We start from the raw sequence: 23,187 nt of genomic DNA, 5'->3' as shown, positions 1-23,187 counted from the left end.
AAGATGAGAGGTGTCTCCTTCATGTAGCCTGGGAGCCAGGGAAGAGATTCAGAGATGGGGAGGTGATCCAGCAGAACACTTGGTCTTTGCTAAGGGAATAGAAATCACCTTACAGTTTCAACTCCTATGCTTTGTTTCTTTTCCTACTCCTGCGGAGTGGTGTAGAAAGATAAAACTGAGTTTTCTCTGCCTGTGCAGGACTGCATTCCCTTTACAACGTAACGTCTGTGTTTTCCTTGAAGTACATGATTGCACCATGAAAACCTTGATGCTTAAATTGCCATTTCTGGTATTTTGTTTCCTTCTGAACAAGACTTTTGAAAGCTCAGAGTTAACTGTGGGGAGAGGATTGTTAGCAAATTGATGGCTTTGCTTTTTTTTTTTGTGGTGATAGCTACCCCAGATTTTTAGGCACATCCCGATAATGTCTTTCCTGCTGTAGTTGGCTACCGAGATAAGAGGGTGAACTGTTAAATTTTTTCTGGGAGAAGTTCAAATAAGTTCTGAGAAGAACTGCTGAAAAGAAAGAGGTGGATACCTCTGCATTTTTTTCTGGAATGAGGAGAGAAGGTGGTAATACTTGGGCTTGGTTTTTTACCCAGTAAACTCAGTGTTATGAAACTGGCCTCAGGTTCACCATCAGGAAATTTATGGTCTTGGTCCATTTGAGGTGGTCTGTGGTTTGGTTCAGTGTTTCAGTGCAAGAAACTGATGGATAGGTTTTGGTTCTTTATAGCTGAGCAAATACCAAATTTAACTTCAGTTTGGTCTTGGGTCAGCGTGTTCAGGTCTGAAGATAGATCAAAGGTGTTGCTCTTACATGTGGTATTTTGTCCGTCTGCTGCCTTAATAGATGGAATATCTGGGATTAAATTTATCTGCATACTTGGATTTAAATGTAGTAATGTTTTATGGTATTGAGGTACCATATTGGCAGCACTCATCGAGGTGGGGGTCAGCCTCTCCTCCCTGGTAATGGGTGATAGGACGAGGGGAAATGGTCTGAAGTTGCAGCAGGGCAGGTTTAGGTTGGACACTAGGAAAAATTTCAGGCTTGTCAGGCACTGGAATGAGCTGCCCAGGGAAGGGGTCGAGTCCCTATCCCTGGGGGTATTTAAAAGCCGGGCAGACGAGGTGCTTAGGAACAGGGTTTAGTGGTGGGATGGCAGGGTTAGGGGAACGGTTGGGCTTGATGAGCTTAAAGGGCTTTTCCAACCTAAATGATTCTATGATTCTATTCTGTGATCTTGTGCAGAGGACAAAACTAAGCAGGAAAGAAGTTTCTTGGGCAGAGCATATGCAATGTGGACAAAAGACAGGTGACTTTTGTTTTTTCTGACCAGTTCACTTCTCTCCTATATCCACAAACATGTACCTGCAAGGAGCTTCTCTGAAAGCATCTTGCTTTGTATGCTGAACAATCAAGTAGAAAGAAACTGCTTGAACGGGATGATTTGAGAGCTGTAACATATAAAGTATCTACTTCAGGATATTAAAATCAGTTAAGAATTGCATATTCAAAGTCTCTTTGGATCTTTTTTTCTAAACGTTTCTCTTGATGACTGTTCCCAGAAGTTGTCATGAGTCTTTAGCAATAGTTTGTAGAAACACCCCTTAAAATTGAGATAATCATGTGTTTCCACATACGCTTTGTGCCCAAACACATTGCAGAAAATGATAGATCTCGCTTGTATGAAGTATAAATACTTAAGAACCTTTAAGAGCTCAGGAACAACTTTAAGACAAATTTTGGGTTTTATTTCCTCAAGGAGTAGGTCAGAAAACCCTTGGTTCAACAAGTTAATCTCAGTGGTATTTCATGGTGGTTAAAAGACAACAAGCAATTTCTGTGTGGCAAAAATAGCTTCTGTGGAAGGGAGAAAGTCATGGCCTCCATGCTGTTGCTGTTACCTACTCATTCATCTCTAATACTGTCTTTCCTGTTTATCGGTTACGGTCAAATAAAAAGGAAACAAAATTATTTAAAATGAAACCACTTGATTTCGCTGCAGTTTTAAGGAGTCAGAGTTCAGACAAGTTTTCTGGGGATGGGAGTTTCTCTGAAAAGCAAAACCAAGTCTTAATCTGTGGGTTAACCAATAGATCAGTCCAATGACTGTCGGTGTTAACACAGAATGGTAGAGAAGCCTTAGGTGAGAGGCTGCAGTGTGTTTCATGGGTCTTTCAATATTTTAAGTATGTTTGTTCCAATATGCAGATAAAACAGTATTAGCCAAAAAGCTGCACAGATTTAAGCTTAAAAAAACCCCATTAGATACGGTTTTTAAACTGGAAACTGACAGTTTTCCCTCCCTCCCTCCTCCACAACTTGCAGATGTTACTAATTTTACAAAATTTAAAATACCCAAGCTTCTTGTCTTCACCATTAGGGAAAATAATTGTTGCTGACAAATGTGGAAATAAATGTACTATGAGGAGCAAATACTGTCGCTAGTATGCTCGTGATTCCCATCCATGTCAAAGCTTGTTGCCTCTTTGAGCTGCTTTAAATGATAGTATTTTTGCTCTTTTGCTTAAAGCAAGCTTCTGCTTTGTAATGATCTGCTGTGTTAATGTTGCTCGGCACAGGTTGCTTTAAATGACAACTTTAACATGATGTATTTGGTAATTTTCCTAGGCTTACTTAGGCGAACTAGAACTTATGTCAAATCAGAAATACTGAATTTTGTGTAACCTTTAAGCATTCTGTTGGAATTGTATGTGTAGCCTGATGAGATGAATGTGGTGGTTGTTTGATGTTTATGCATCTTTTTTTCTCCTTTTCCTTTCTTCTCCAGTTCCACTCTTATCCTGGGGACCTAGCTTCAATTTTAGTATCTGGTATGTTGAACTTAATGGCATTGATGATCCAGATGTGGTCCAACCGTGCCTCAACTGGTACAGCAAGGTAGGCCTGCATTTTAGGTGCCTGTTTGTTTGAAGATTTGTAGTCTCCGAATCTTGTGAAACTTCTCTTACTGGAGTTATGTGACCTTTTCGCTCCTTGAGTATCAGTTATTAAAAAAAGAAACATGCATAGTTAAAACTCAAACTACGTAGCTGACTTTGACTCTAAGTGAATCTTTTGGAATTGTATCTGCTTGTTCTCTTTAAAAAAACAAACAAACAAAAACCCAAACAAAAAACCCCAACCCCACCTCTCCCCCACCCCCAACAACCCCCAAACCATGACCCCACAAAAAAAAAAGAACCCTACAAAAAACCCCTCCTGCTAGGTAGACATCACAAGAAAAACATAAAAGGAAGGGACACATGAGTCAAAAGGGACAATATTAATAAAATAGTACTTGTACTGGCATCTTAACAAAACCAGACTCTTCTTGCCTCTTGATTAGTCATTATTTTACCATACTAGTTCTTCTGTAGAGCTACATGTGAGCCTAGAGCCTTTTGGGCTACATATGCAGCTTTTGTTACAGGGTATAAAAATGAGCTTGTTTAAAAGAGAATCCACATTGGTGTCCTTCCTGTTGCAGCTCCTTGCACTTCTGATGTTTACCTCTTACTGTCTTTTTGCTGAATACTCTGGAACAGAGGGGAGCTGATGCCACTGGACTGTGAGATGATTTATACCGTTTGTCACTTTGATAGACAGAAAGTTCAAAGGGTTCTAAACATCATTTGTATAAACTGTATTTAATTGAGTACAACAGATGCCTCTCCTGTGGGAGGGAAGTCCACATTGACAACCAGAATTTATTTTGTTGCTGCTTTTTATGCACAGATCTTCTGGAACAATTCATGAAATTCATATTGTGTTACAGGAGACATCCTTCCCAGCTGAATAAGACTGGGTAGTGGAGCAGTATATCTCTGCTTCCAGAAGGAAAAACTTGAAAGGCGATAAAGATTGTGCATTGTAGTACTGAGGTTTCCTCACCAGTTTATGGTGTTGCCAGTATGGTAAAGAAGCCTTGTGGCCATGCTGTCTGGCTCATACGTGTTCATACCAACATCACAAGCTTCTTTATGGAGCATTTAAAAACAGCACTAACAGTCACAGTAGAAGCTTTCTGTAGCTGCTTTATGATTAAAGTGGTATTGTGGTCATTAGTCTGCTGATTACTGATGTCCAATTCTGAAAAGTCCAGTTGTCAGAGGCTGCTGATGGTTTTCTGTGCTTCTTTCTGCTGCCTGTGCACATTCATGGTGGGGTGTCTGGCATTTTTGACCAGTTGCTGCAATCGAGAAGCTCTGACTTTTTATTTTTTTTGGTCAGGAGCCATCTGATGATGATGTCAGCATCTGTTTTGTTCCATCTTATCCCATGGAATCGACACTTTTCATGGTCAGCGTGTATGTAGTGACAGCTTCTTCAAGGGGTGCCAGCATTGTTCTTCTAAAGCTTAGAGCCCTAAAGCAGCAAGGCAGAGACTTAGTCATGATTGTTTGGGCTCTACTAGGATCCGTTGCCAAGTTTTTGGTGACGAGTGCATGTCTCACTGATGTTCTCTCTCACAGTCCTAAGAGGCCACTGTTGCTGGCTCTACGTAGGAGGATGTATGTGCTGACCCACATTTGAGGAAAGGCAGAAAGGTTGACCTGTTTTTTCCAGCTCTTTGAGATGATGTGGATATTTTCATGGATGTTCTTGGAAGTCTCAAAGGCTTCGAAATCTAGTAATTCTTTGCTGCCTGAGATACCAGATGAGAAGAAGGTTCTACACAAAGTTGCCCATCCTTTTTTGTTGTGTGTGCTTCAACCAACAAAACCTCCCTTTCCTGAAGGGAGTGGAGTTGGAGGTAACGGATAAGGACTCAGAGCAGCAAGCTCTGGACTCCTCAGTTGCCTCCCTGCTGCTTTCTCCTTGCTGTCCAGCTCAGCCTAGTGCCTCCTGGAAAGCCACCACTTTGCTTTTACTGAGGAGTGGGAATACTTTAGCAACTAGTTCAAGCACTGGAACGGGCTGCCCAGGGAGGGGGTCAAGTCCCCATCCCTGGAGGTGTTTAAAAGCCATGTACATGTGGTGCTTAGGGACATGGTTTAGTGGTGGACTTGGCAGTGCTACATTTACAGTTGGACAAGACCTTAAAGGTCTTTTCCAACCTAAATGCTTCTATGATTCTAAGAAGTGGCAGTTTATCGATGGACATCACTTTTAGTTTTGATAATAAACACTTTAATATTTTTAATTCTATTACTAGAATATTTGACAGTGTTAATATCTTAGTCTCACGCTCTTGTTATGTTTTTAACCATAGGAATTATTTACAATATAAAGCTATTGTTTGGCTTGTCATCTTTCAGAACCTGTATGACAGCATTTAAACAGGAGCCTTTTATATACTTTTTATGTGCCTTTTTGCATTTAAAAAAAAGTTTTTTACATTTAACTTCTAAAGTACCACTGTGGTGTCACTTACATACAGACTTCTATATTGCATTGAGTGGCCAACCTGCATCCATCAAGGATTTGATGTTTTATAAGCCAAGTCTATCAGTCATGAGAGGCTCAATGGAAATACGCCAAGTCTGAATTTTGTCTTAATGCCTAAACTAGAGGAGCTGAAAGGCCAAACGCTGGTTATTACTGGTGTGCAGCTATCCTTTTGCTTGCTATCCCTTTGAGCAACAAAGAATCTGATGTGGTTTTGGCCTTGACTGATGTAAGTGAACATTTGCTTAAAGACAGTAGGTTTAGGTATCTCTTAGGAAAAAAAAAAAGTTGTTTTTTCCAGTTGTGCTGTAAAACTCTGTTTTAGATTTAATAGTCCTTTGCCACAGTCTTGCATTTTTATCGGTACGTGTCCTTGGCCTTTTTCATGTGGGCTGGGAACTGATTTTCTAAAAATGCATAGTTCTGGCTATTTGCAGCTGTGAAATACTGATGGAATAAGAACTAAAAATATAGCACATGGCCGTGTTTCTTTTTAGCTGCTTCAGTTTATGAGAGTCTTGCTATGGAGCCATTATTTTGAGAGCGCTAATTTTTGTTGAATGTTAGTGTTAGTTCCAGGTTTTCAGAAAGATTCTGTTTATTTGAATACCATAAACTTCACTTTTAGCAGTGGTGGCCATTTAGGAGTAAATCTTTTGTCTGTAATTAGATCAGTCGTATAGATACTGAAGTTACATTTGCTTTTTGCCACAGTAGATGTGTGTTAAAGGTGGAATTTTTTTTTTTTTTCCCCCTTGAAAGCCTTAGAATTTAGGTTTGAAGAGTCTATTTAAAATAAGTGGTTCTGCTACTTAGCAACTTAAAAATCTGTGTTACTTATGCATGTTGTTAGCAGTTTTGAAAACGCAGTGGGTGATTTGGTAGGTTAACAGCACAAGCTGTAGCTCTTACGCAGAGTTTACTATTCCCTGGCGTTTCTGTGCCTGCATGTTTGACCCAGCGTGGGTTTCTCCAGCCTTTCTCACCCCTTCCCACTGCTGAGTGAGGAAGCGGGCAGCTTTGGCTCATCTGCAGTACGAAAGCAGGGGTTCTGCTTCAAGATGCACGGGAATATTCTGAAGGTAAAACTTCGGTGTGTATGTAAATCCGTGCTGCCACTGAGCCGAAATCCTCGCGAGCCCGCAGGATTTGGGGTCAGCCCTGCCTTCAGCCTTTCCATTGCAGGAGCAGCGGTCACTGCAAGTGTTCTTTTCTCATGGCTTTTTTTTTTTCCTTCTGCTTCTAGAAAAGCTGTGACCTACTTACTCTTCTAAATTATTTTGTTATATAAGAGTCATACAATCAAATTATGTAATGCTGATAGCAAAGGCTTTTTCCTGCTCAGGGCCAAGCAGGTGGGGGGGAAATAATGGTCACTCCGGAGATCTGGGACACTGTGCGCTCTCTTCTTGTATGCTTATTAAATTGGATGACAACAAGTTGTATAATTTCTATACTGTTGGAAAGTAAATGCCTGCACAGCTTGTGACATCTCTCATATAGCGTTCCCCTGTAAGCTCATGAGCAATTTATTTGCAGTGCATGTAAGAGATCCCGCTTCTGTCTCCAGGCAGGTTCACAGGTAGCTCCCAGCAGTGCAGGTAAAAGAAAAATCTACATGTCTCATAGGTTTTCTTGTGTTCCAGTAGTACCGTGAACAGGAAGCCATTCGCCTTTGCCTAAAGCATTTTCGTCAGCACAACTACACCGAAGCTTTTGAGTCGCTGCAGAAGAAAACCAAGATTGCTCTGGAGCACCCTATGTTGACAGACCTGCATGACAAACTGGTATTGAAGGGAGACTTCGATGCTTGTGAAGAACTGATAGAAAAAGCTGTGAATGGTAAGAGAATCAGAGGGGTCTGGTATATTAATTAAAAAAAAATTTGAAATTTTACCGCTTTGAATGTTAATGTGCTTAGTAGTAGAATTGGTGAGTCCATGTGCTATTTTATACCTAGTGTGGTGTGCCGTCAGCTTTTGGATTTACGAGTACGTGTATGATGAAGGCTAAAAAATCTGTCATGAAATCTCTTATCACTGCTACTTTTGGAGTCTTTCCGCCAGAGATGACAGTGCGGTGCACTTGAGGGGGTAAAGAGAAGTTCTTTGTGTAAGTGCCTGGCAAGCTGAAGGTGGGCTTAACTATCAGAAAAGTCACTGGTATGGTGAGCAGGGAGGCGTAAAACTTGTCTTCTCAGTAGTGATCTGTACCGTGGTTTCTGGTTAGAGCTTACCACCTCGTTGGTATTTCAGCAGAGGTTTGCAGCTGTGTTTGAATGGGAATGCTGTCTCTGCTTATGGGGAAAATAGTCCTTGGAGAATGGTGAAGTCAGTGACTGTAGGCAGAGCCTGTTTTCCCTTGCAGAGCTGGAGGTTGGCAGCTGGTTTCATTGTAACTACTATTAATTTTTTTACTTAGAAACTTTCAACTTAGAAGCACTGCGCATAAACAGCTCTCAAACCCTAAAAAGGGGGAGATGTGCTTTCTGCTGATAGAATGGGATACGAAAGGAGTTGGGCTATTGCGCTGAAGTGTTCCCCAAGACCTGTGCAGTGGTTTTGCATCACAGTCTGATATGAGAGAGATGCTCTTGGCTGTGGGTGTAGTGCCATGTGCAGTTGGTCTTTATGGGAAACTTGTACTCATGTAAGAACAACTGTGTCTGATGCCAGTAGAGTTAAGGGCTTCATGGATTTTTGACAGCAGAGATGATGTTTTCTAATTTGGGGCTAAACAGCCATTTTATAATACCTTTTGGATAGATGCCAGCATACCTGCTTGACTCCATCAGTGTGGTTTGTACCACTAAAGTTGGAAGTGGTTCTCAGGATATGATAGAAATGATAGTTTTAGAATCAAAGTCTGTCTTCCATGAAAATCCACCATCTTTTTTGTGAATAAGCTGTTCAACTAAGCACAATGTTAAGGAGCTTATTGCAACAGGTCATCAAAAACTGCAGTAAACGGCTCAAGTTTCTTGATGATACAGATAGAACGGCCCAAGCTCTGCCCTGTGCTGAGCTCCCTGAGCAGCTCCAAGAGTTGAGCCTGAGAACTGCCAGTGTTCATCCTCACCCTCCTGAGGCAGTGTTGGCTGGGATGGGAGCATGAACAGCTTCCTGCAGTGCAGGGGCATTTTGCAACTGGCAGCTTCCTCCTGAATCTTAAGGGCAAGCGAGGATTGCAGGATGAGACAGCAGCAGGGAGCTATGGCTGGCTGTTACTGTCTTTGCAGTGTTTCTCCAAGACACAAGTGCCTGGGGGGAGCTGATGAGCCCACCAATATGAGGCAGGATCTGCTTAGAGCATAGGGGTGTGATATGCTGATGGTGATGACTTTGCCAGTGCGTTGATCTGCTGCTTTGGCTGTGGTTTAATTTCATCGGTGCCTAGGGGCCGTCCTCTTTCCACTTCGTTGCAGGCTGTAGTGGAAACTATTTCTTGAATGGAATTTCACTAGAGGTCTAGAATGTGCTGAATAAGTTCTCTCAAAAATGTACTTTTTTTTTTTCCTTGAGCACTAATGAAGTAAATGTTTGTGGCCTCATTTGAGCTATTATACATTGATTTTTTTTTTTTTTTTTTTACTACTTAAATATTTAACGTACTACATTTATTGTATCCAGCACATTTCCCCTAGGACCTGACCTGAGGTGGTTACTTCTGTTTCCCCTTGTATGTTGAGTGGGGTTGCTGTCTGCAGTGCTCAGTCTTCTCAGGTGGGGAAGTACTGGCAAAGGGCTCTCCTGGTAGAAAACTGTAGGTCTGGTCTTGTACTGTCTGACAAACAGACACTTGCTTCTTGTCAGATTTGATGTGAATAATCCTGCTTCCCTGGTTCTTGTAATCACGTCCCTTTTTAGAGGCTGGGGAACTCGGCATCACTTAAGCAAACTAGAGAAATATGCTGTAGCTTGTTTTATCAGTCCTTTTTTGTTCCAGCCAGTACAGCAGCAAGTATTTCTTGTAGCAGACTCTGAATAACTTAGCAGGAGAGTCTTTGGGTAGCATCATTAAGTTTTGTCACTGCTTCTGAGGGACAGAATAATATGCATGAGGATGTTTATACTGCTTCCTTTTAATCCGGCACCTGGCTAGTTGAAGTTAAATGTCATCTCCCATTGCTCTGTTGCTCATCCTTAATGATTTTGTTTGTCTTGGAATACATTAACCTTCCTTCCCCCATCTTTTTGCAATCCTTTATGCTGTCTTCAGCTTTTGTACCCGTTTCATAGCTCTGTTGCCTCCTGGCACCCTTTGGAGGGAAGTGCTATCTATCCCAAGACACTGAGGCTTTATCCCATATTTGCTTTAAGCTGACACAACTGCAGGTTTTCACTAACTGGGTCAATCCTGCCCTTGCTCTAGACACTGTGTCCCCTTGGCCCCTCGCTTGCTGGCACTGGTGCTCATGCGGCCACATGGCAAACCAGGTCAGGGCGCTGATGGGGCTACTGATGGGGGAGAGGATAGGATAAAGCTCTTCTGATAGCCATGAAAACCCCCAAACTGCAGCTGGAATAGTTTGTTCAGAGATGTACAAGATGACAGTCAAGTCAAGGTGTTGAACGTAGCTGGTATTTAACAGCTGGATCCTTCTTCTTGGTGGGATGGGAATAGATGCCTTCAGCCTTCAACATGTTCTCCTGTTGCTACCATCTGCTCCCTGTGGTCCTCCGCAGTTACCTGTCCTAACTCAGTTCTGCATCTCTCTCAAGCTCCTCTGTTTGATAGAGGCTCGTTATGACCCAGCATTTTTACCATTTTACTTTCTTAGCAGCTTTGTTGTGAAGTCTCCATCGCTTGCTGCTTAGTCTCTAAGGTGTGGGTGTTCTTACGACTGAACTCCTCTCTGATGTGTTGTTTTTCCAAATAAAAGCAGATTAACTTTAGTCCTGTGTATGGGCCGTGTAGTTGAAGTGTAGAGTTAATTGAGATATACAGATCCTTAAATTATCCCTGAAATCGTTCAAAGAGCGAACTGTTCTGTAACAGACTGGACATGAATATGTGAACTTCTGACCCCTCGCTGATCTGAGAGTTCATTGCCTTAAAGGAACAAACAGAAGTGCAGGGAGGTTGACAGAGATACTGCACACTCAGTTCAGCCTAAAATGTCTCCTGTAGAGGCTAATATTTGCAGTGGTAGGTATTTAAAAAGTGAAATGCGATGCATCTCTCGCAGGCTATTTCCATAGGCTTAGTCATGTAGAAAAAGAGTAGGTGGTCAAGAATTAGTGCTAGCAGAGCTAACTCTCGTTCTTTTGCATTGCTAATGATGAACGCTGTCTTCCACCTCACATCACCAGATGATTTCTTTTGAGAGCTCAGTGGCAGGCAGCCACACTTTTCCCGCAGATTCTTTTGACTTGTGCATTACACTTAGAAAATGGGCAAATGGAAACTCTGGCAGCTGCCTGACTTCCTCTCAAAAATAAAAGGTTCCCTAAATCTCAGCTGGTTCACAGACTTGGTTCAAATGCTTCAGATTTGGATTCATTCCTATAGCTTTCAGGCGGCCTATATTATTGAAGAAAAAAAAAATCTGCTTAATATTCCTACAGAGAGTATGTGGAGTGCAAATTACTTAGTTGAACTCTTTGCAACTACTGTAGACATAGAAAGCTGCTTGAAATGGATTGAAGATCTGCTAGTTCCGTATTAGTATTCTGGGGACCGAGGTGGTGTTCTGGCAGTTCTCGTGTCAATGTGTGATATGTGTTTATCTGTTGACAAGTTGGCCCTGTACGACAAACAAGAAGTTGTGATGCACAGCCTGCAGGCTCAAATGTCTCCCAAAAATTGAGATGCGCAGGAACAGTTGTGTTTTCCTGGAAGCTCTAGACAGACACGTATACCTTAATTTTGCCATCAAATATGTCTGGATTCAGTTCTGAGAAAGTATGGATGCTGGCTTGCTGCTCTAGTACTGGGATATACGGAGGGGAGAGGCTTGCTAGGGATCCAAAGCGTATGGTAAGTAGATGGTAGGGTTTGTGTAGAAGCAGCATATCTTGTAGGAATTTGAAAGCAAACCTTGTTTGATTTTTGTTAAGAAGAAAGTGCAATAGAATATTACAGCTTTGAGGCTGGAAAGAACTTGTGTGTTTCCTTGTTGCTCCCATGTCTTGAGGAAATTGCTGAGTCGTGGCTGGATTTTTATTGGTGTCACCTTCATTTTCTGCTTCAGCTTTTCTTTAGAAGGGTTTCTGTGACTACATAAACCTCAGTCTGTTTAGGTGTTTTGGGTATTTGTCTTTGGTTCAAGAAAAACCTTAAAAAACCAAACCCCAACACCCAGAAATTATGGGCTAAATGCCACCAAAGTTTTTTTCAGCCATTGGCAGTGAAGTGAATAGATTTTAGTAATCCTATCTAGAGATGCATGTGGCCAAAAAAGAAACTTAACACAACTTTTACTTGTTCCCAATGGGCTTCAGCAAGTTAAATATTTTTGTCCGCAACGTTTGTCCTGATCCTTTCTAGGTAACCTGCAATTGGCTGAGAAAATAAAGGCTTCGGTTATCAGGGAGGTAGAATTCACTAAGCTCTAATCACTGTGAACTTCATGTTGTTACATCCAAAATGCGTCACAACTTGCTGTGAAGGGCTTGAAAATAGTACAAAATAAAAGTACTGGGTTTTGGTTGTGATTTTTTTTTTTTTAGAGAGTAAACACTGACATTGGAATGAGAGGCCTCCGGAGTGAAGGAAAAGACTTCCTTTAAAAACTTGCACTTAAGGCTTTTTTTTTTCTATGGGAGTCTTGAAATTTATTTTAAACTACTGATTCATTGGAAACAGCTGACAAACCTGAGCAGGCCTAGATCTGATCTTCAGTACCTCGCAGAAGCTTTGGAGACCTTTTGGTCAGCAGTCCTATCTTGGCAAGAAACGTAAGGAGTGCGCTAGAATAGGTCTGGCATCGGATGCAGAATCCACCTAGAAATCTTCCTTTTTTTTTTCCCCTGGTGGTGTCAGACAGGTGGTGATTCAGCTTCCAAAACAAGCTGCTGCTGGTTTGCAGCGCAAGTAGAATGAATGTGGAACTGCTCCCAGCAGAAAGAAACATTTCTGGGAAGCAAGCTGGAGTATTTCCAAACCAATGTCCCATGGAAGACAAGAAGCATTATTAAAAGAGGCTGAAGGCACAGTAGGAGAGAAGTGCCATATCTTGACAAGTGCAGCCTGTGGGTGTTGAGCATGGGGGAGAGGTTAAATCACCCTTTCAGATCATATGCGGTGTAATTCATCCTCTTGAGCTATTTATGTCCAATTATCTATTGGCTGCCATAGGGATAAATATGGTTTTGCGTTCTGTCTTGAAGACCGAACGCTCTAATGATAACCAAAAGGCTGGATTTCTGTCTAGGTTTGTGGCTAGAAAAATCTGCCTGAGTCAGTATGGGATTTCTTACAGAGCGTGCATTTATTCTGTTGGAAGTTGGCTCTTCTGAATCACAATTTCTGAAATCTCAAACTTAAAGCCTTTTGCATCTTGTCCCACCTTCCGCTTCTGCATTTATGGAGTTAGGAACCTTACTCTTAAAACCAAAATAAACCACTTCTGTACACACGTTGAACAAACTTTTGGCTTTCTTCAATTACCTTGTGGCAGGAGAGGGCTGATTTTTTGGCTCTAAGACAGGTGAAAGTAAAATCTGCCCTGCTTTCACAGAGTATTTAATTTGAAAAACTTGTAGGCTGAGTTTATGAAAGTTGATAGCAGTTTTGTATTATAAGACCAAATTCAGCACCTTTCAGGAGCTCTCAAGTGCCCTTATTTTTCTATTAGATAGTCTTTAAGTAGAGCATTCATCTTCTCCCAGGAAGTACTTGCTGGCTTGGGCTTCAATTAAGGCCTGGATTTCAGTCACGACAAACTGCAGGATGCCAGGAAACATTTTAAAATGTTCTCTGAACATTGTGTCGTGCTTAACAAAGATTTTTACCTTTTTGTAAATAAATAGGGAGGTGTGCAGTAAGGATTATTCTTTTTTTGTCTGTATGCCTACCAAGGGGTTTTCTATAAATAAATGGAGGCATTCACAATCTGTTAAATTCTTACCTCAAAGCTGGAATTACTGGGATTGGAGAACTAAAAAGTATTAGAAGCAACTTAGTAATTTCACTTTACTTTCTCTGCTGAGGAATGTAAAACTAATTCCCGAGCAAGTTTGCTGGGTACCATCCTACCGAAGAGCATAGTCCTTGGGTGTTACGTGACTAAGGACCCCTGAGTGCACCCCACATCCGAGCGGTGTATGTGCAATGTACTGTTTCAATACAAAGCCATGTCAATCTATCATTGGAGTCCTCAGTCTGCCTGTGGTAGTTATCACTGTACTGGTGGTGGGAACTGGGTGTCTGGACTCGCGGGGTTTTTTTCCAGATAATGCATGAATGTGGAACAAACACTTGTCATGAAGAGCTTGTGTCTTGAGATGGTGGGGTGACGGGTGGGATATAGCCAGGTGAGCAGGGGTCAAGAAGCTGGCCATTAGTGGACTTAATAAGGTTATCCTCCCCCTCTACTCTGCCCTGGTGAGACCCCACCTGGAGTACTGTGTCCAGTTCTGGGCTCCCCAGTTCAAGAAAGATGAGGAACTCCTAGAAAGAGTCCAGAGGAGAGCAACTAGGATGATAAAGGGACTGGAGCATCTCCCCTACGAGGAAAGGCTGAGGGAGCTGGGCTTGTTCAGCCTGAAGAAGAGAAGACTGAGAGGGGACCTCATCAACACATACAAATATCTTAAGGGCGGAAGTCACGAGGACGGAAGCAGTCTGTTTGCAGTGGTGCCCAGCGACAGGACTAGGGGCAATGGGTGCAAACTGAAACATAAGAGGTTTCAGTTGAATATGAGGAAAAACTTCTTTACTCTAAGGGTGACAGAGCACTGGAACAGGCTGCCCAGGGAGGTTGTGGAGTCTCCTTCTCTGGAGATATTCAAAGCCCGCCTGGATGAAGTCCTGTGTAGATTGCTCTAGGAGAGCCTGCTCTAGCAGGGGGGTTGGACTAGATGATCTCCTGAGGTCCCTTCCAATCCTTGTGATTCTGTGAATAGTTTGTTGTGCCTGCAGAAGGTGGGGTAGGTTTTTTTTAGAGAAGACATTTGAAGAATGATAGGAACAAGTTGTTCCTGAAACGCTTGCTAAGCCCTTACCAGAACTGAAGAGCAGTCCCAGAGAGCATGGGTGTTATGAATCTCCTTTTTCAAAAAAAATTAATGTTTGTGGTAGTCTGGTAACATGTGACCAGAATTAGGAACTGACCTCTTGACGCTGAAGAGATGAAATGCGGTAGGTGTGCAGAGGGAGGAGGGAAGGCACAAGGGGAGCTTGGATAAAGTGCTGGAGTTAATGCTTCTTACAGAAATGCTGCAGTTGGCATATCTGGCCAGTGACCTAATGTGTCTTCTGTTTCTCTTCTTGCTTAACACTCTAAAGAGAATGTAAACTATTATTTTGTTTTTCATCCAGTGCTTGGTTGTCCTGTATCGTAGCATTTAAACAATCTGCTTTTCTTCCCTTTTCTTCTTAGATGAAGCTCCAGAGATGCTGCCTGACCTAGTTTTAACTTCACATGTACTAAAATGGTTGAATTTTACGTGCACTGGCTTTTTTACTGCACTTTTCCTTTTGCTTAAATAGGGGGGAGGGATTCTATTCTTAATTAAATGCACCACACTGGAGGTTTATAGACAACTGGCATGACCTGGCAGGAAAACTGGGTAATTCTTGATTTTTCTAGTAACAAGTATTCTTTTCATTTTAGTGCTTAAATGTTTAGTTCATTAACATGTTTAACAAACTAACTGACATATAGAGAGAATTTACTTGAAATTTGGAGTAGCATACTGGATTGAGTTAGGCCAAAGTTACCTGCATTAAAAGTGGTTTTGCTATAATGGAAGTATAAATGTTTTATGCAGCAAAATTTTTGTTTTGCAGATGGCTTATTCAATCAGTATATCAGTCAACAAGAATACAAACCTCGCTGGGGGCAGATCATTCCCAAAAGCACCAAAGGTAAGGACATTTCTTAAGATATAATCCACGTACTGCCAGTTCTGTCTCGTTCCTTTGAGGGTATTGAGCAAGAAGCTGATGCCAGAAAGCCTCCTCTAGGATGGTTGTTCTAGGGAATGGTTTTGTCTATGAAAAATTTGCATTTGTTTGCAAAATTAGTGAAATGCAACCTGGTTTCTGGTTGAGTAAGGAACACTACAGGAACACTAGCTGTAACTTCAAGAGTAGCTAATCAGTTCAGAAACAGATCTCAGAATATAGCTAAAGCATGAGAGAAGTTACCTATGTGACTGTATTTAATGTGTGGAGTCAACGTAAGTGTACAGTAAAGAGTGGCAAAGAAATACATTACCTTAACAGGGAGTATTTTAAATTTGAGATGCACCTTTTTGAAGTCTCGGTCTGTTATACAGTAAATCTAAACTGCAGAAATCTTTTTCCATTGTGTTCTGCCTTAAGAGGAGACTCATAGCAGCAGCCTTGACTATAAAGTACAAAAATCACTGTCACACAGCAAATGTAGGATGCAAGGTGACAGTTGCCAAATGTGGAGCACCGTACCCAAACCTCTTGGGAAGGCTTATCTATGAATACAAGCAGATTTCTCTTCCAGCAATAACGTGGGTTATCTTTCTAATGTTGCTTCCTGTAGGTGACACCTGCCCTGAATGGTTAAGGTACCTGAAGTGGTTGGAAAGCTGCTTTAATTGGACAGTTGGAATTCCCTTACACATGAGAATAAGTAATCGGTGCAAAGCTAGCTGTGCTATATCTATAGCGTTACCTTTTTGCTTCCCTCCCATGGGTACATTGCCCTGTCGTTTGAGTATGTGTTCTCACTGCTCAGCCTTCACGCAGCTCTCCGGTGGGAAGAGATATGGAAGGGGAGCAAAAGCTTGTCTGTGTCCTCACTGCAGCTCTCCAGAGCTGCAAAGATAGCTCGGACCTTGCTCATGTAGACCTGCATGCTTCAGGAAATCTCAAGCTCCTTTCCAAGGCTCTCAGAGTTGCAGCAGAGTACAGTATTCACTTTAGCTATCTGTACTATCAGTCACCAGAAATATAAAACTCTATAGGGTTTTATAATGCACAGAAGAATACTACCTAGAAAAAGTGTTGTGCTAATGTTTAAAGAATGGTGAGTTACTAAGTTGCTCTGCTTCTGTATGGTATTTAGGCCATACGTGGTATTGTATTTTTCTTCGGTTTAAAAATCTTAGAAAGAAAACTCTCTCATCCCTCTTTTTTAAAGGTGATGGGGAAGACAGCAGACCAGGGATGAGAGGTGGCCATCAGATGGTTATCGATGTTCAGACAGGTGAGTAGTTGCTAAATTTCTTAACTAACTTAACTACTTAATCAGTTATTTTTCAGATAAATAAGCAAATGTGTTTTTCTTCAGGGACTGTCTTCAGGCTTTGAGGAAAAAAAATGCATTCTCTAATAGTTGGATAAAATACTCTGCTTTCTCTCTAGAACTATGCTACAACTGCCTTTCCCACCCCCCTTCTTCCCTATTAGTTCTCTGTTACGCCTTAGTCATTGTCTTGTTTTAACTAAGAAACCAAGAACAATTGGTTTTAATTTTTTGTCCCTCCTACCTTCTTTGAGCAGGAGCTTAAACAAGAGAAGAGAAATTAGGGATGACAGTTTCCCCTATCTGCTGCATACTATGCTCTTTGGAATAGCGCTCAAGCAATAGGTCTGATGTATTGATAAGTTCCTTGTATTTTGGTTGGAGTGGCTTCTGATTTCCACAGTGTGCGAGAAACTCCTGTTAAATATAATTTGTTAGACATTTTTTTACAAGAATACAGCAGTTTAAAGAATGGTTCAGCCTCTGTTTCAAAGAGTCTGCAGAGAAAATGGGGGGAGGATAAGTACCAGTTCCGGTGGTGGTTGTTCTCCATAATTTTCTATCTTTGTCTTGCTTTTATTTAATCAGATGTCTGTGCTATGTCATTCCTTACTAAAATAAGGAATGCATCTGCCTGTGTCTTTGCTAAGTAAATGATTTGTATGAGTAAAAGGACTGCTCTTTGGAAAGGATCAACAAGATGGGGGTGTGAGGAGCAGAGAGGAATATAAGGTGGCATTGAGGAAGTTAGCAAAAAATTACCGTGGCCATATCTGTTGTGGTCATATGGATTGGAGCTGAAGCATGTGACATGATAGTGCCTTCAAGAGTAATCTGCTAAGTCATAGTGAACAAGCAAAAATTCAGCAGTAGCTGCAGTCTTTGGCTTTTACTCAGAGTGTAGTTACTGCTCTAGAGGAAGTGCTCCAGTTACTTTGTATATGAAAGCAAACTTTTTTTTTTTTGGTGGAAGAGGTTCATTAGAATAAAACGCTGCTGGAGGGTTGCTGGTGTTTGCCTCCAGAAGAAGCTGTGAACGCTCCCTAGTGGCCTTGGTGAATAAGCAGACAGTGACTGTTTCACAAGCGAGCTGAAGAAACACGAGGCTTGTCAACTTGGAAATGATAGTCCTTTAGACCTCCTGAAAACAACGTAGTCATGGCAATGCGAGTCTTCGTTTCCATTCCTGTTGGTTTTCTTAAGTCCTAGTAAGCTTATTATCTCTGCCTCTGACTTAAGTTTTCACTCTGCTTTAACAAGGCAGTAAAAAGCATTGATGCCTTTTTTTTTTTCTTTTTACTTGCACAAAACCGAACAAGGAACGCCTATGGAGGTAGAGTTCCAATGTGGGAGACCTGGATCTCCCTCTGTCATGCTAGTCCCTTCTTGCTGCAGCTCTATCCAGTGGTGGTGGGATATCTTCAGAAAGTTTCACTGTGTGATACTTGGGAAGCTGCCCTTAGTTTTGCTTCCAGGCCCACTGAGGCTTGTAAAAGGCTAAATGTTTTTGAGGTTATCAGTTTTGCCATTTAATTTGGCTCGTGAGCAGGCCAGGGGAATTTTTGGTGCTGTCATTCTTAAAACCAGTTGTTGCTGATTGCTTGAGTTTTCCTTTTGAGTATAGGTAGGATTTAATGAGACTGTGGGAATTTAGCCAGTTATGTCAGGATATGTTTTACAGACTAGAGCTGTAAAGCTGCCTGGCTAACCTTGAGCAAATCTAGCGTTAATGGAAGAAGGAGCAGCAGTGTACTCTTTCCTTCAAAGACATCCTCCTTTCCTTCCCTGCGTTTTTTTGAGTTGTTTTTTTCAGAAGTCTTTGGCAACTGAAGAAAAATAAGCTTGCTTTCCCTTCCTTGTTAGAGGGGTGAGGTCCTTTTCAAAAAGAAATATTTTCTTCAACTTTAATCTTTTAGAAATGAAACGAAACACCAAAATCATACCTATAAGGAGGTTCTGAAGTTTCATATAGCATAGAATAGGTGTTGGAAGCAAATTTTAATCTTTCATGTCCAGACCTGCTGTAGCTATAATTGAACTATAAATGGTTCTGCTTTTTGATTAACCTCAAGGAAATATTAACCAGATATTACTGACTACAAAAATATAATTTTATTTTTAATAAGTTTTATAACGGTACCGAGCCTGCTGGATGCACGTGTTAGTGTTAGGATGGAGGGTATGGGTTGGTAAGCCCAACTGCTTACCCACCCAGCTATCAGGTTGCTGATAGTGCGTTGAGTCACTGAGACTGTGTTTGTGCTCTGAGTTTCAGGTAGAACGTAGTTACACTTGGTCTAAACTGCCTTTTAGCATGTTTTGTCTTCCCGTTAGGGTAGGCTGAAAGTAACTGAAAGAGCAATTCTGGCATCTCTGCTGGCAACCAGTAATCATAGAATCATTTGCTTGGAAAAGACCTTCAGGATCATCGAGCCCATCCATACCTGTCCACCACTCAACCATGTCCCTAAGCACCTTTCTCTGCCCGGCTTTTAAAATATCTCCAGGGATGGGGACTCGACCCCTTCCGTGGGCAGCCCATTCCAGTGCTTGACAACCCTTCCAGGGAAGAAATTTTTCCTAATGTCCAACCTAAACCTGCCCTGGCACAACTTGAGGCCGTTTTCTCTCGTCCTGTCACCTGTTACCTGGGAGCAGAGACCAACACCCACCTGGTTACACACTCCTATCAGGCAGTTATAGGGAGCAATGAGATCTCCCCTCAGCCTCCTCTTCTCCAGGCTAAAATTGGGACTTGTGCTATAGCTCATTTCCATCTGACAGTCACGCTCTTAATACCTGCTGGAGCTCTCTTAGAGTAAGTGTGGTGTTCTTTGTGCCTTTGAAGAACTCTTAAAAAGCAGTTTGAGATGAAAGCATAGGCATATTTGGATATGGTACTGAGAATGCAGCGTGATATCTTCCTATATTAAAGAAACAAAGGGAGTTACTGATTCTCACAATGTTTTCCATGCTTTTAATTATATTAACACTCAGACTGGAATGACTCCGGATGGCAGAATTAGTAAATTTTTCTGCATAATCACACCAAAACCAACTTCCTAAGAGGCATTCCCGGTTATAGTTGGAAACCACTGTTACATACTTTAAAGCTTTAGACTGTAAATGAAAACAGAAGGCTTGTGTTATTTCTGCTTTTTCCTAAGGTGCATGTCTTACATAGTTCTCCATATGGGAGGCCGGGAAGCTTTCTGCACTTTCCTGCAAGGAAGGGGAAGTATTTGGGTAGTCACAACCCAGGTGCATAGAGATTAAAACAAAAGTATCCCCAAAACACCAAAAGTGAAAGCAACCCCAGAACTACACAAGAACATACTGTGTTAAATGCGCTGAATGTCAGTCGTGAAAAGCTACACTGCCACTTGTGTAGGTCCTGGTGAAATATTCAAGTGGTAAAATGCAGGCTTGTATATAGTACTGTGTTCCCAGATGCATCAAACCCTAATGCAGTTTTGGACAAGGATGTAGGCATGTAGAGCTGGTACCTTGATTAACACAACTCTGATTATGCCCTCTCAGGCCTTTTGATAATTCAGATATGGCTTGCATTTCGAATGCCAATGCTTAATCTGGAATAAAGTGGGAATGGGTAAGTGGATTGCCAAATTCAAGGTTTAAGGAATAATGTCTGTGCTTTAGAGGAACATGTGTACTGTGTTTTGGAGATTTTATAATTCCGTAGTTAAGGTGGAGTTGATCTCCTCTGCAGGGCAGACACAATTTTATGTAAATGACAGTGTAGTCCATAAAGCCATATAATTTATTTTGGTAACAGAATTATACACTGTATAGAAATCATCCTATTAAAAAAAATATTTTGTGATATATCCTGTTAGTTTAAACATTCATCTTTTATTTCATTTAGATAAAACCTTTTGAAGTTTTCTAATGAGCCTGTTTTAGAAAGAATAGCTAAGCAACCAGGATGATTTTTTTTTGTTTGCCTTTCTCTTTGGCAAATGAAACATTTTGTGAAGGAAAGTATTAGTGAAATGGTCTTTACTGATGTTTTACCTCTGTTTACTCACTGAAGTGAAACTACTCTGTGATTTTGGTTGTATATTATTTTGTTTTTCCTTTCATAGGAAGGAATTCTGCTTACTTCATTTTATTAGCTGAGAGAGAACAAATCTGTAGGATGGGAACAGTGGGAGATGGAGTAGTGGGTATAGTGTGCCCATAGCGTATGTGGGCAATGCAGTGGAAATTGAGACTGGTTCAAAAGCAACATGGGAAGATGAAAAAGATGAAGTGAGAGCAGCAGACATGAAGGATGCTGTTTTGCCTGAGGAAAACATTGCTATCCATAAGATATTTAAAGACAGGACTTGTGTACAAGATGAAGAGATTTCTCAAACAAAACACAGATGGCTTCTGAGCTCTGAAACACAAACAGCTGCTGAATCCTGGAGGTTACTCAACTTCACGGCGCTTTCACATTTGAGAGGAAGACTGTATGCCTACCCAGACCAGCCCTAGCCTGAAAAAACTTGCATCTAGCCACCGTCTACACTGAACTGTGATTCAGAAACTGAGTGGTGTGAAAATGTGAGGTCTGGCTTTACAGTTGTGCTCTAAGTGCTCCTTACAAAACAGACAATGCTGCTTGCAGATAACTAAATCTAGGGTTACTACATAGGGAAGTGATGTCCTTTTGTAGAATGCTTTTGAGATAACTTACGCCTAGATTCTTTTACTTCTGAGACAAGTCCTTAGTTCTAGGGACACCACCAAAGGGTGGTGGTAAATAGCTCTTTTTCTTAACTGGCAACCTGTCACAAGTGGGGTCCCCCAGGGATCGAAATTGGGCCCAACGTTATTCAATATCTTCATAAGTGATCTAGATAATGGGATCAAGCGTATCCTGATGAACTTTACAGATGACACCAAATTGAGTGGGGAGGCAGATACTCCGGAAGGGAGAGCCGCCCTGCAGGAAGAGCTGGATAGGCTGGAAGAGTGGGCTAACAAGAACCTTATGAAGTTCAACACAGACAAGCGTAAGGTCTTGCACCTGGGGAAAACACAATCCAGGAGTGCAGCACAGCCTGGGATCCACCCGGCTGGAGAGCAGCTCTGTGGGAAGGGACCTGGGGGTCCTGGTGGGCAGGAAGCTCCATAGGAGTGAGCGGTGTGCTGCTGCGGCCGAGAAGGTCGATGGGTGCTGGGTTGTATTGGCAAGGGCTCACCATCAGAGATAAAGAAGTCATTATCACACTCTGCTCAGCGCTTGTCAGGCCACACCTGGAATCCTGTGTACAGTTCTGGTCCCCACTGTACAGAAAAGCTGTGGACAGGCTGGAGGGGGTCCAAAGAAGGGCCGCCAAAATGATCCAAGGCTTGGGAAGCCTGATGTATGAGGACAGGCTGAGAGAGCTGGGTTTGTTCAGCCTTGAGCAAAGGCGGCTCAGAGATGGCCTCATCACCTTGTACCAGTACCTGAGGGGTAGCTACAAGGAAGATGGAGACTCCCTTTTCACAACGAGTCATGTGGAAAAGACAGGGGGTAATGGGTACAAGTTAATCCTGAGAAGATTCCAATTGGATGCAAGAGGGAAATTTTTTCGCAATGCGAACAGTCAACCACTGGAATAATCTCCCCAGGGATGTGGTTGACTCTGCCATGCTGGACACTTCTCAAGATGCTGCTGGACAGGGTGCTGGGCCATCTTGGACTAGATGATCCTTGAGGTTCCTTCCAGCCTGGTATTCTATGATTCTCTAATACACCCTCAGCACGTTTGGGCTGGTAGCAAACTGGGAGGGCAGTGACTGAGGAACTAGAGAACAGGGCTGTGAGTCAAAGGCAGCTTGACGGGCTGCAGGAAGAGCCTTGTGAGGTTCAGCCAAGGCAAATGCAGAGTCCTGAACCTGAGATGTAACAGCTGTGGGCAGTAGCATAGGCTGGGGACTGACTGTACTGAAAGATTTGCAAGGTGGTGGACAGCTGAATGTGCATCAGCAATGTGTCCCTGTGGCAATGAAGGCCAGCCCCCTGCTAGGCCATATGAGCATAAGTACGGCCAGCAGGTTAAGGGGAATGATGATGTCCTATTTGGTACCTATGAGGCCACAGCGGAAGTGCTGTGCCCAGTTTGGGCTCTCTAGTACAATAAGGATGGTGACAATCTGAAAGTGAGCCCAGTGAAGGGCCCCTAAAGTAGCTGGGGGCTGGAGAACATGGTGTATCAGGAGATGCTTAGGGAGCTGGTTTTATTCAGCTTGCAGAAGAAAAGGTTCATGGGAGGATCTTAAAACTGTCTTCAGTTGGCTGGTGAGAGCATGGAGAAGGTAGACCCGGAGTCGTTTTGGGGGGTGCAGAGGGATAGGATGAAGGGCAATGGACGCATTATAGCAAGGGAAATTCCAGGTAGGTATT

General features: G+C 42.2%; 1 protein-coding gene across 2 annotated transcripts in view; it reads left to right on the top strand.

Annotated features, from left to right (window-relative positions):
* Window positions 1-23,187, top strand: part of MKLN1 (muskelin 1) — a 102,793-nt gene that overhangs the window by 24,243 nt on the left and 55,363 nt on the right. For both annotated transcript variants that reach the window (XM_035903860.1, XM_035903861.1), the window contains exons 5-8: window positions 2,799-2,908; window positions 7,048-7,240; window positions 15,353-15,430; window positions 16,683-16,748. In XM_035903860.1, coding sequence (XP_035759753.1) covers window positions 2,799-2,908; window positions 7,048-7,240; window positions 15,353-15,430; window positions 16,683-16,748 — 447 coding nt within the window. The remainder of the gene's footprint in view (window positions 1-2,798; window positions 2,909-7,047; window positions 7,241-15,352; window positions 15,431-16,682; window positions 16,749-23,187) is intronic.

This window comes from Egretta garzetta, unplaced genomic scaffold (genome assembly GCF_000687185.1).
Source record: "Egretta garzetta isolate BGI_Z169 unplaced genomic scaffold, ASM68718v1 scaffold260, whole genome shotgun sequence".
NCBI lineage: Eukaryota > Metazoa > Chordata > Aves > Pelecaniformes > Ardeidae > Egretta > Egretta garzetta.
This window is presented reverse-complemented; position numbering and strand designations above follow the sequence as displayed.